Source organism: Cnephaeus nilssonii (assembly GCF_951640355.1).
Source record: "Cnephaeus nilssonii genome assembly, chromosome: 15".
NCBI lineage: Eukaryota > Metazoa > Chordata > Mammalia > Chiroptera > Vespertilionidae > Cnephaeus > Cnephaeus nilssonii.
In genome coordinates this window covers 33,170,575-33,184,755 of record NC_137086.1, presented here as the reverse complement: position 1 = coordinate 33,184,755, position 14,181 = coordinate 33,170,575, and the positions used below count along the sequence as shown (strand labels likewise).

General features: G+C 41.2%; 1 protein-coding gene across 4 annotated transcripts in view; it reads right to left on the bottom strand.

Annotated features, from left to right (window-relative positions):
- LOC307111548 (uncharacterized protein) overlaps positions 1–14,181 on the bottom strand; it is a 688,174-nt gene that overhangs the window by 161,203 nt on the left and 512,790 nt on the right. For all 4 annotated transcript variants that reach the window (XR_013814598.1, XR_013814599.1, XR_013814600.1 and 1 more), the window contains exon 7: positions 895–1,002. Coding sequence is in view for 1 of the 4 variants with exons in the window: in XM_079791563.1 (XP_079647689.1) it covers positions 895–1,002 (108 nt within the window). In the remaining 3 variants the exon portion in view is untranslated. The remainder of the gene's footprint in view (positions 1–894; positions 1,003–14,181) is intronic.

The window sequence follows — 14,181 nt, the reverse complement described above, 5'->3', positions numbered from 1 at the left end:
CAGGCAGGCAAGCAGTTGGGAGCCAGCAGTCCTGGATTGTGAGAGGGATGTCCAACTGCCCGTTTAGGCCCGATCCCATTCGACTGCCCGTTTAGGCCCTATCCCAACAGGATCAGGCCTAAACGGGCAGTCGGACATCCCTCCAGGAGTCCCAGATTGGAGAGGGTACAGGCTGGGCTGAGGGACAACCCCCCGCCGTGCACGAATTTCGTGCACCGGGCTTCTAGTATATATATATTTAAAAAAAAAAGAATTAGGTTCCTTCTATTTTCTGCCATGCTGGTCTCAGAGTTGGGCTTCATCAAAAGGTTGACCTCCCTCAATGTCACAACATAACTACAGTAGTTTTAGGTTTCACATATATGTAGGATGACATCTAGATAATGAGACTATTTCTTCCTCAGTATCTTTGTTATAAGAGGGAACATTTCCCAAAAACCCCCAACAGACTTGTCTTACATTTCATTGGCCAGAATTGTGGTCACAAGCCTGTACTTCTAGCCCTCCTTATGGAGTGTTAGGGAATGGGGCCACTGTAATTGCTTTAGGCTAACCAGAAGCCACCCCTGTGGGAACAGAAGCAACCTTTTCAGAAGTATGCGATCCCACAGAGGAGATGGGACCGTGAATTAAACAGGTTTCTTTTGGAAGAATAACGGCCTGGGGTGGGGCAGAGAGATGAGTGTTAGCTAGGCAGTCAACAGTTGTCTAGATCTGAATCAAAACTAATATAGCATAAGAAAATAACGATCTAAAGTGGACATAAAATCTATGTTTAGAAGTTCCTCTATGAGCAAATAGATGATACAATAGTAACATGATGAACAAGTAAATAACTACAAGTTCCAACCAGATGCTATGAGAAAGGCATTGTCAAAGTGCTTGGAGACTCACCATACACACTGCTCTGCTGTCTTTGTGCTGGTGATGCACGGAGAGAGATTCTGCTTCCATTCCACCAACATTCCAGTGTCTGCTCTGTGTCAGACTGGACACTGAAACCTAGAAATAAATATTAATAAATCAGGTTCCCTTCACTAAAAGAGTACATAATCTAGAACAGACAATTAACAACGAAATAAACAACTGTAACATGATGAGCATACAAAGCACAGTCTAGCACAGAATCAGCGGTGGTCAATTTTATTTGGGGGCAGAAAGGATTTCATAAAGGAATGGGCTGCTTGGACTGGGTCTTGAAAAATAGTTAGTTGCTGGCCAGCTCAAAGGGGGCTGGGAAAGGCATATGACAGCCAAAGGTGTACAAATGTGAATTAGTATTCTGCCTCCATGAAACTCCAAGTGGGTCTAATTGGCTAGAGAATAGAGTTGAGGAAGGAGTATGGATGGAGGTGAGCCTGGAGATCTTGATTGAAACCAGCTGTTGGAAGGCCTTCCGCTCTTCCCGTGTACATAAATTTGGCTTTTATGTAATAAGTAACACTGAAGGCTTAACAAAGTGAATAGGCATTTTAAATACCACTGGGCCCTAACTGGTTTGGCTCAGTGGATAGAGCGTCGGCCTGTGGACTCAAGGGTCCCAGGTTCGATTCTGGTCAAGGGAATGTACCTTGGTTGCGGGCACATCCCCAGTAGGGGGTGTGCAGGAGGCAGCTGATTGATGTTTCTCTCTCATCAATGTTTCTAACTCTCTTCCCCCTCTCCCTTCCTCTCTGTAAAAAATCAATAAAATATGTTTAAATATCACTGGAAGCTGAATCATAGGGATATTGGGGTGAGAGCAAGTCCAGTGGTAGCTGCAATAGTTGGGGCAAAACCAGAATAATGCTTGAGCCAAGACAATAACAGAGAATCTGGAGAAGAGGCAGGAATAAAATACTTGATGGCACTCAGTGGAAGTTGGATGTGGAAAAATAAGTAGAAAAGTCCAGAATGATTGAATAGGTGACAGTATGATTCATCAAGATAAAGAAAATAAGAGAAGTTAAAATGTAAGATGCACAACTCATTCAGGTTCACCTGGGACTTCCCCAGTTTTAGCACTAACAATTCTGCATCCCAGAAAGCCTTTCAGTCCCAAGCAAACCAGGATAATTAGTTATCATATGAAGAAAAGTACTTTTTTTTTCTTTCTTGTTTTTATTTTATTATTGTTTTTTACTCTTTATTGTTGAAAGTATTATATATGTCCCATTTTTCACCCCATTGACCCCTTCTAGCCCGCCTCCACCCCTCCCCCTCAAAGCCTTCACCACCCTATTGTCTGTGTCCATGGGTTATGCATATATGCATACAAGGTCTTTGGTTGATCTCTTCCCACCCACCCACCTTCTCCTGCCTTCCCTCTGAGAGAAAAGTACATTTTGAGGAAAGTATGATATGTTCATTTAGGAAGATAATGAATTTTAAACCTATTGAGCAGAACACTCAGTTTGCATCGACCTAACCCCCAAACAGCTGGCCAGTTCAAACAACTTCTGCATTTCCACTTCTTCCTGTGGAGACCACCATCCAGCATTCGCACTGTTAAGGTGGGAGGCCCTTGCACAAAGGGTTAGCTAGTTGGTCTTTCTTCACCAGGGTCGCTGGGCTGCAGATACAATTTAAAGGATGATTGGTGGACACTTTTTGAGTCATTTGTGCAAGTCATTAAAAAAAATTATCCCTAAAAGGAATACATCCTATTTGTAACCCATGGTCATTTCTTTCAAGGGGGTCACCTGTCTGCTTTTGATGCCTATAAAATTATTCATCAGAAAACAGAATGTTGTAATGCTTTATTAATCTTTGTATCACAGAGACATACCTATACTATACATATACAAGCCCTTAAGAATAGGTTGCAAAAATGAATTCTTTTAAGCCCATATGTACATATTACACTTATTGCACATTAAATCAAAACAGATATGATCTCTAAATTCCCTTACTTATTTTTTTAAATAAATAAAAGTGTGAAAATCATGTATAAGAAAGTTTTAGGTTTATACAAAAACTCTGAGAGATTCTCAACATCCAGTTAAGCTTAGTAAAAGCCTAAAATCATCACGGTAAGAAGAAAGTGCTATTGAATACATGCATTTGTGCTTGAGACCAATATTGCTCCACCAATAGCTTGCTCTATAAACTGACCCAGTGCTCCGAGAGTCCCCAAATGCCTTATTTAAAACAAGGGGGCCGACATGAGGATGGTGTTCTACTCTTAACTTAGCAATTCCCAGTACTGATTTAAACCAGACCTTTAGTGTTATTTTAACATAGGTTTTGGATTTAATTATCTTAAATGTCTAAAAGAATGCATGCAATTCCCAAACTGTTTATCTCTTTTATGGTAAAATCTCTTCCCCTATCCCTAGAAATCTGTTTTAATTATTTAATCAGTTTGGCTGAAACTCACAAAGCATTAAATTGTTAGTTGTTACTTAACATTCCTTATAAATTGCATTTATTAATTTCTGGATAGAGACTTGTCCATTGCTACAGTAATTTAAATTAGTACCACATGGTTACAGACCGCTGCTGAATGATGATTAAATCTTTGGGGCAAATTCAGTCTTTTAAGTCAAGATATTTAAATGGCACTAGAGATAAGCTAACCAAATTTGGGTCCAAGAAGTTACAATTTATCAAAAATGTAATAAACCATGGCCAGAATATTCATTGTAAGCAGCACATAATGTGGTCCATGAAATGACATTTTAGCATCTCTCTCACTGTGGTCACAGCGAAGTGCTGACGCGGCAGACACAGCAATGCTCCATTGATATTTAACAGTTCCCATCTACAAGGTACTTTGCAATATTGTGGCTTTTTATACACTCAAGTCCCCCTGATACTCTATCAGTCATTTTGGTATTCAACACACTGACAAATTCCTTTCTTGGCGCTTTAATTTCACGGGTGCCAACAATCAACATAGCACACAACTCTCTGGAATTTCAGCAACAGAAGGAGGAACTGTAGGACCTTGGTGGCATTTCAGAATGACACATCGCTGGGGGAAAGAGCCGCGGAGGGACTGTTGACTCTAAACTAATTAGGAACAGATGATGAGGGGGAGGCACTGGAAAAGTTAGGGGATCTCTCCCAGGTCACAGAGGTGGAGAGAGGTTTTAGAACGCAGTTTCTTTACCTGTGATGTAAACCTGTTTCTGTGACACCTATTACCACCCCCGAGGCCATTCAACTGATCCAGGACCTTTTCTCACATCACAGAAAGGATCTGATCATTTCTTCCCAGGGAACCGACTGGGGAAATCAAGTGAGTTAAACATGAATCTTCCCAAGGCTTCTGAATCATTCAATAATAATAATAACTTCAAAAGAGCATGATAGGCAGGTCATAGGAGAGACCATAAGTGTCTCCTACTGGAAAGACTGACCAAAACATTCAGGTAAAATAATAAAATCAACTCATAAAGTAATAGATTCTTCCTGCAGCTAAAGATAAATATTAAATAATCCTAGGTGCTGCTGGCTGAAAATTAATTTCTGTAAGGCAAATAGTGTAGTATGTATATGTGTTTCAATTTCTGTTTGGCAAGGTGCCTATTTTGAGCATCCTGCACAGACCTTTGAAGTACTTGGGCTTCTCTCATAATGCAGATGCTTAAACAAGAATTGCTTCCTGGGGGCTCCCAAGCACTGTAAAAAAAAGTCTGTTTTGGATCATCAGGCTCCCAACTAATTCCAGGTATTCAGTCTAAAAACACAACATTTTTTTAATGCATTAATGATACAGTGCAGCCTTTCTGAATTGAATTGTGCCAGGAGATGGGAGTGACATTAACTTATTAGAGGAGTCACAAAGTGCCGAACCACTACAATTTGTGTTCCCCAAATTATAGTCAGGTGCAGTTGCCGGCAAGGGGGAAGGTTGAACCAGGATACACAGTGAGGGGTGGGGGGAGTGTTTCAGAGAGAACCCTCTAATGATTAATTTGTAATAGAAAGAAGTACAAAGGGCAAATAGTACACTGTATTCTAAATCATGAACCTATTATAGTCTACTCTTAGACCATCTGACAGCTAAGGCATTTTATCCCCCAACCCTATTTGTTTTAACTGTGCTTATTGAACACTTTGACAAAACACAGAACATGTCCCCAGAAGCCAAACACACTTAGGGCCACTTCCACAGAAACGTTCAGAAATTTTACAATAAAAACAACCACCAAAACAATAACAAAAATCCACAATCTAAACTTTTTCAGAAGTTTCCTAAGAGCAAAGACCTTTCCTTAAAATCATGAACACTTGTCCCTGGAAGAATCTTCTGCTAGGAGCATGTGGTATTCTGGAACAAACCAAAGCCAGGAGGCAAGGTGAGTTCCTCATGGTCATGGAGAGAAGAGGGAAGTCTCCCGGGAGTCAACGGATGTAGTAACCCTTGCCTCCAAGTCCACTCCAGGTCTTTCTAGAGGAGGGTTTAGCAGATCACTGGGTCTCTAATTGGAGCCAGAGCGTGGGATCCCTCACTTTGATATTCTCCCAACACTCCATGCTTCCTTCCAGAAGGGACGTGCAGCCCAGCATACTGACCAGGTTCTAACTTGCGTCACTGCATTCTGTCTCCTCTGAACACCTCCTGGAACTTCATCTGCTCTTCATTCCATGGTGTAAACCAATATGAGCTGTTGGAGAATTGCCCTTGAGGTGGCTGTACTTCAGTACTGGGCAACGTGACTCATGAATATTTTTAACAGTCAAGGCCATATGCTCCTCTCCTTTGCAGAGCATGGAGCCAAACGGAGCTTCTTAAATAACACACAGTGTGGCAGCCACTGCCAGGCACACCGGGAAGGGGCTCAGAGTTGGATGTGTCCTCACAGTCGGAGAAGAGAAAGGTCCCTGACTTTGAAAGAGACTACCAGCTGAGATGGAGCTAAGAAAATATTGGGAGGATAAAGGGCTTGTTTTGGTTGTCTGTTTTCATCTTTGTTTCTATGCTGGACTTGTTTTGTGAATCAGTTAAGGAAAATGCTTTATCCTAGCTCAGCCTTCAAGTTAACTCAAGCCCTCTTTCTCCACCCCACTCTCAGGATCGGAGGGTACCAAGGAAATGCTGCCCACAAACCTACCGATATTCAGAACCGCTAGAAAAGAAAGCATCCTTTTTTTTTTTTTTAAATGATATGACAAAGTTTCAACATAAAAAGACATCCATGGGCTGGGGTAAAGTGGGAGAAACTTTTGGAGGAGATGGAGCTTTGTGACATGGGAGAATATGATAAGAATAATAGAAGCATAGTTGCTTGAAAGAGGGTGGAGACTGAGAGGGCAAGCATGGAAGAGGGGGAGGCACAGAATGGAGAGCCTGAGGAATGCTGGGGATTCATTTTAATCTTGACAGGCCCAACTTTCTACTGTTTGATGATAATTTTGCAGATTTCCAACACTGTTGTGTTTTTTAATAGTAATCTATATAGAATTATCTAGCTTTAGTTGACCAACAGAACTTATTTTTGCAACCTTTCTGGGTAAGTGTAATAACCTGATATATTCTATATTTTTAAAAAATTTATCTTTATTGCTGGATTACAGATATCCCCCTTTTTCTCCCATGGACCCCCTCCTCAAAACCCTGCATTGTAAGGTACCGTGCTAGGGAAGAGACATCCAGGCATGAACAGAACCAACATAATTCCTACCCTCCCAGATCTTATGTGGCTATACTAACATTCGATAAGCATTATGAGAACAGTTGTGTGGGATTAGGGAAGGGTCCCCAGAGGAAGTGAGAGCTAAGATGAGACTTTCAAGACACAGAGAAACAATTCAGATCAATTGCCTCCCTGCCACTGGCTCATTGCATCAGAAGGAAGCAACTAGAAAACAAAAAAGGTTACACATGCAAAGATAAAGAGAGTTTGCTGGAGAACAAATAAACTACCGTGTTACCAATCTGAGGGGCCAAGAGGATGCCAGTTGGGGAATCCAACGTGGATCTTGAGTTTCTAAATGACACAAGAAGAGTATGTAGCTGTACCTTCTGGCCCCAAATTGCTCCTGCCCTTGCCACCCCTCCCTCGGATGACTCCTGATGAATAAATAAATTACTGCATTGGATTTTCTCTTGCCCCTGGTGTAACTCTGCTCACCCTGCACCTTGCTCTGTTTGGTGGTATGATTCCCGTGGCCCTGGTGCTCTGTCTGGTGGTAGGATTCCTATGGCCACATCACCAAAATGACACTTGAGTATAAACAAGGTCTGTTGGGAATGAAAGAATTTAAAAGACAAATGCCACCAAACTCTTTATTTGATATTTGTAGCTTAGGACAAATAAACTGCCCAACTCTACATGGGTGGGTTAGCTTCTGACAAAACATGCCTGGAATAGCAGGGGATTAATCTGACCTTCCACCTTCTGTAAGAGTTACTATATTTTACTATCTTTGACCATGTTCCCATGATGCGGAACATTTGAAGCATAAAAAATGCAATCATCCGAGTGCTTAGACTATCCCGTACCTAACATCTGTATGGTTAAGGGGAAAAAATGAATATTTGCCCCCTCCTGTAGAAACTACCTCGGGTTGGACTGTGCACTTTTTGTTCAGATAGGTTGCTGTCTGCTATGCATGGCTTTCATTATTTTTCCCATTTGCTTTTATATGCACTCTCACTCCTGTTGTGGCAGGGTTTTATTATTATTATTACTTTTAATCCCAGAAAAAAAGGAAGAGATTCAATACGGGAAAAGAACAAATGCCATAAAATCTACTGTAATAACGTGTTCAGTAGGAACCGTGGTCATTGCAGGGTAGAGTTGCACACCTATTCATTCTTTTGTGATGATCGTGTTTTTACTATTTCAAATTTAATACTTTTTCTAATATATTATATGTTACCTCCCATGTATTTAAGCTGTACTTAAAAGCATGCTAAGAACTGGTAATTCTTTAATGGTTGTTCACTTACAAGCGATTGTGGGTCATTACACAATCATTTAAAGGGCATTAATGAGAACCATTTAATGGTTTTAGTAGAATATCATTGTAAGGGACAGGGGAAAAGTTACTGGCTGTAAATTTTTATGACCATTTCTTACAAAACGTATTACTTTAAAGATTTATGTATGTAACAATGAGTACAATAAAAGCCATGCTAAAAATAATTTGAAATCAAAGTAATGCATATAGATAAGTCTTTGCTCTGCTGCAATTGTGTGGGCCCCCTTTTAAAAAAAAATCTTCCTTTTCTCCTTCCTTCCCCTCTTTCTCTGCCTTTCATCCTCCCTCCCTTTCTTCTCCCTCTCCTTTCCCACCTCCCATCCTTCTTCACCACTTCCATTTTCTTTCTTAAAAGACATTTTTAGTACCATTACAGATTTTATTTTTAATGAAAACTATTGCAGATTGAAATCTTAACCGATGTGTTTAGTTGGTGGGGGTTGATCACAGAGGGGTAAAAAAATAGGAGGCCAGCATTGCATAGAAATGCCCCAACTGGCGTGAATCTCTGTTTACAGACCTTTCCCCCATATATCATTATTTTAAACTATTTCCTCTTAATATACTATAGGACTAAAATAGAAATTCTAAGGCTTTCTAGGACATCACTCCCTAAGGTAGGACAGGGGACTAAAAAGGCAGAGGCACTAGTCCTGGGAGGACACCCATAGAAATCCGTAAAATACATCCAGAAAGGGGGCCTTGCATATGCCCAGAGGAGCACCCAGCATCCTGCTCCATGTAGCTCACCTCTTGAAAAAGAAATGGGTATTTGAAAAGCTCACTCTACTGAGGGAGCAACCTTATTAAAGTGCTTTAATAACACAACAGTCATCATATTATGCCTGGTTTTGTCCGCTTGCAATTCTCGTGGAATACATAATGAATAAGACAATACCCCTTTCCCAGGATTCCTGCATAAGCAGGAGGATATTTCTAATTAAAAAGGCAGAGTTAGCACAGCCCATGAAATGAACAGAACCGTATCTCTACAAATGCTGAGATTTTACTGTTTGCATTAAGTAACACTTGTATTTCTCTCCTGAATCTGCCCAATACCCATTACCAATAAGATGAAGATTTAAGATAACTTGGTCAAAAGATGGTGAATTACAACTTTTAATTAAAATGTAGAAAAGAGTTGCTTTAAAGTAAACATGATAATACTTTCATGATGATTTTTTTTTATGGTGAGAACAACAAAAGCACCCTGAATATTTTAGAATGTGAAAGAGGATTTTCAGGAAGTTATGCGTGTCCCAGAAAGAAGACTGTGCAGTCACCACTCTCCATTTCCAGTCCTAGTAGAATGCGGCCCCTATATCTGGATCCTCAGGGATTCCTTTACTTGACCTATTCAGGTAAATCAAATGATGACCGGAATGGTAAGACGATAAGGCCAGCATTGGGATTGACACAGCTCATTTTCACCAAAGAGCAATTCAATAAATGATAACAGAAAGGAAAAGAGATGATTTCCTATGTAACCTATATATCTTGTTATGAAAACAAATTTTAATAAATCTAATGTAGAATATTATTGGTGCTACTTTCCAGATTGAATGTAGCAATATGATTGAAAGATTAGTGACTGTGTGTGTATGGTGATTTCCTTGACCATAATAAGTTAATATTGATGCAAACCTAGCTTCACGCCTCCTTCTAACATTATCTCCAACTCTTCCCCTAAATCAATGTTCTAGTACTATTAAGTCTTCTCTGGCTCAATGTATGTTCCGAGTCTTTTTAACACATTACTTATGCTGATTCCTGCCAGGAATCACCTTAACTTCTTCCGGCCCATATGCTCTCAATCTTGATCAGCTCAAGTACCCTTGCTCCATGAAGCCTTCCTTGACCACTCTAACCTGAGATCTGACTTCAAAAATCTAAACCTACCACCAAATATTTAGGTGAGCCATGGTGAGAGTCACCGGGAAGACAAACCTGTTCACCCTCTGGCAGGGCAGCTATCCTTTTGGATGAGTTAACGTCTTTGTCTGTAAAATAAAGAAATAATCACATATGCCCTTTCAAGGCTATTGCAATAATGACATCAAAAACACTGAAGATTGGGTTGTTTATCTTCCTTAAAGAAAAACTAAAAATGGAACTCCCATTTGACCCAGTGATCCCACTTCTAGGAATATGTCCCAAGAAACTAGAAACACCAATCAGAAAGGATATATGCACCCCTATGTTCATAGCAGCACAATTTACAATAGCTAAGATTTGGACACAGCCTAAGTGCCCATCAGCAGTTGAGTGGATTAAAAAACTTTGGTATATCTACACAATGGAATACTACGCTGCTGTAAAAAGGAAGGAACTCCTACTATTTGCAACAGCATGGATGGAGCTGGAGAGCATTATGCTAAGTGAAATAAGTCAGTTAGAGAAAGATAAATATCACATGATCTCACTCATTTGTAGATTATAATGAACAACATAAATCAATGAACAAAAACAGATCCAGAGACAGAGAAGCATTGATCAGATGCTCAAACCTCAGAGGGTGGGTGGGGGTAAGGGGGAGAGATCAACCAAGACACTTGTATGCATGCATAACCAATGGACGCAGACAACAGAGGGTGAGGGCAGGATTGGGAGGGTGGGGGGCAATGGGGGGATAACCACACATTTGTAATACCTTAATCAATAAAAAAAGAAAAAAAACTAAAAAAAAAACCACCAAAAAACACTTAGGAACGCATCTGAAATAGTGTAGCTTCATAATAAATGTTAGTTCCTCCTTCTCTCTTTCCCTTCCTTTCAAATTCAGAGAAATTTGTGTTTAAATCATTCAGGTGTAATAACTTATTGTATTTACTTTCTTATAACGTTCAATTTTCTTTATTTTTGTAGGCTTTCATTTTCCATCCTCTGTCTCTATTAGTCTATGATCCCCCGAAGCAGGGACCCTTATTTATGTATCATCACGTTCCCTGCCTTGTTTAGCATAGTTCTAGATGCACAGGTAGGATCAATACATATGTATTAGAAGAGTGAATATTAGTCACTTTCTCTTTTTAGAAAAAAATAATTCCCCCAAAATAAAAGCCCCATATTAGTGACATTGTATTCTATCTTTATGTTCCCTGGTACACTGCATATGACTGAATTGACACACAATGAGGGGGATTTCAGGTTATTTCCAGCCACCTGAGATGGATGGCGCCAGAGAGTCATAGGAGTACTAATGAAGTAAGATCACATGTTTATTTCCAGTGTTTGCTCACAGACAGAACTTTTCTAGGACTGGGGACGTTGCATCTTTGTACTGCTAGGCAAGTGTTAAAAAATAAAAATATTGGCCCCCAAGCTGGTCTTGGGAAGTGACCAGCGGGGATCACGGCAAACAAGGAAAAATAAAAATTAAGTGTGGCCAGCACTGGGGTTGACACAGCTTATTTTCACCAAAGAGCAATTCAATAAATGATAACAGGAAGAAAGATGATTTTCTATGGAATTCTTCTAATACATACCTTGTTATGAAAACAAACTTTAATAAATCTAATGTAAAATATTATTGGTGCTAACATTCCAGATTGATTGTAGCAATATGATTGAAAGATTAGTGACTAATTTAAGTTGCATGCATTACAATGGAAAGATGGCCGGTGGGCGTGGTAGTCAAAGCACAGGTACACTTAACATTTAACACTGAACTTCCAAGCTTCTTCCATGGATAAAACGGGATCAGCAGAGCAGAGCAGTGAGGAGTTTGGCCTCTGGTGCCAGATGGCCTCACTGCTCTGTGACCTATCAAGTTCCCACAGCCACTCTCTGCCTCAGTTTCCTAAAATAGAACAGTTCCTGCCTACTGCCATTGTTGTGAGGTGTAAGGAGGTAACAGGGCCCAGTAGAGAGTGAGGGCCATGCAAGGACTAGGTATTAACCTGGAAGGGTCTGAACACCCTCAGAGTGATTCTGTAGGAGTGTCCATTTCTTCTCTGCAGCCCCCGGTCCTTCATAAGGACCAGCCAAGCAGCCTGTGGAGGGTGTCTGGGACCCTCGTCTCAGTCTCTGAGGAAGAGCAGAGTGGCAGAAGAAACCCCTGGGCAGCATCTATCTCCCCAAGCCCATTCTGCAGCTGCTCTTTCACTTTTTAAAAAATATATATTTTATTGATTTTTTTACAGAGAGGAAGTGAGAGGGATAGAAAGTTAGAAACATCGATGAGAGAGAAACATCGATCAGCCGCCTCCTGCACACCCCCCACTGGGGATGTGCCCGCAACCAAGGTACATGCCCTTGACCAGAATCGAACCCGGGACCCTTGAGTCGGCAGGCCGACGCTCTATCCACTGAGCCAAACCGGCCTCTGCTGCTCTTTCACTTTTAAATGCACTGTGTTCTGAGGCTTTTGGTGCTGATGCCCTTACAAGGCACTTCTGAATTAAGAAAGTAAAAAACAAAAGCAAAGCAAGAGATTCAGAGAGAGAGAGAGAGAGAGAGAGAGAGAGAGAGAGAGAGAGAGAGAGAGAGAGAGAGAGAAAGCTGCCCAAACGGTGGGGAAACGTGATGAGATAAAGGAGAAAAGGGGGCCACGCCACTCAAATATCTTCATCCCAGAGACGCCAATAAAAGCAAGAGCCGTGAAATGCATTATGGCGTCTCATTGACAATTTCTAACAGAGTTCTTAGAATCAGAATGAAAGTTGGTGGTGCCTTCAGACCTTATATATCGGACTAGCAGTTGGGAAAGTAATGATTTGGTGGATTATGCTGGGAGGTTGCTACATCCTTAAAAGATATGTAGTATTATGTGTCATCTGATTTTGATGCGATTTCTAGAAAGAGAAAGGTAAGTTAAAAATAGAGATTCCGTTTTAATGCTGTTTACTCTTGCCTTTGTCTGGAGTCCAAAAATGACAACATGTTCTTCCCACTTACTGCAGCAGTTATTATTTTTACATGAAGTTTGAAACCATGCACTTTGCCAAGGCACCCCTCCAAGAAGGTAAGCCCAGGACTCCTATCTATCACAACCCTTCAGACTTTTTTTTTTACTTAAGGGCTTGCCATTTTGATGAGGATGAAGTCTACCGCATACCAGCCACGTGGAGTTTTATTCCTTCATGCTGTTTGTGATAAACTTCAGGGGACACATTTAATATTCAACAACAAAAAAATGAAATTTCTGGGAGGATAATATCACCGCTCTTACAGCAGCACGGGGCTTTAAGACACTGTAAACAGTCCAGGCACACAATGAGACAAAACACATAATTCCCGGGGAGGTGGGGGGAGGGGGTAATTCTGCAAGCTCCTAAGCGTCTATGTATTAATCTACAGCTCACCCCCCATGCTATTATTGTTATTTTGTTGTGGATATTGTTATTGTTGCTCTTTGTCTGCTTAGGAATAGTCTCCTCTGGGAAGACAGAACATTTCGCCTTCTGGCAGGGTAGTCATTCTTTTGGATCACGGGGTGTCATTTTCTCAGCTTCTTGGAGTTGCTAAATTGCTGAGGAAACCATGGGCATTGGGGCTGCGTGCTTGGAGGAGGCACAGTGGGGATCAGCTCTGGGTACGTGCCTCTGCCATCCCTCTCTGTCCCTGAGGCCCCATTCTTTACAACCTAGGAGAAGGAGCAAAGTTGCCAGAATCCATCATGAATTCACTTCCCCCATAATTTCTGAGGACCTAATAGGACCCTGGTCTGTGCTTGGGACTGTTGGAGATAAGAGATTCCAGGTTTTGGAAGAAAGTTAAGGTTGAGACGCATTAAATTCACACACACATACACCATCGGGCCTGCGAGAGCCTAGGGTACACATGTCCTCGAGCTCTTCTGTCCTTGGAAATGGGATAGAACATCCTCGGGAAAGTACTAAGGAATGTGCACTTGCTGGAACATTAACTGGCATACTTGGGGATCTCTTTCCTGCTGGAGGTAGGAGAGCAGAGACAATGCTAATTGCAGGACAATGAGCAGAGAAGCGGGCTTTAACTTTCATGCTCTAACGGGGCCATAGAGGGAGATTATAAGGAAAGCACAAAGGCAAATGCATGAGGCGGTCTTCTGCCTCCCAAGGGAGGGAGATGAGCATCGCAGGATTTGCTGAAGAGGCCCACGGCCAGCACCATCTATTAAATAGCTCAAGTTAGTCAATGTGGAAGAAATTTTTAGACACACATGCCCAACCATATGTGCATGGCCAAGATTTAAAATAGAAAAGTGAGAGACTGTTGGATGACTGAGGATTTTTCCCTTGCCAGGAAGTCCTCCTTAAGGATTTCATAGCTTGCAAAAGAGAATTG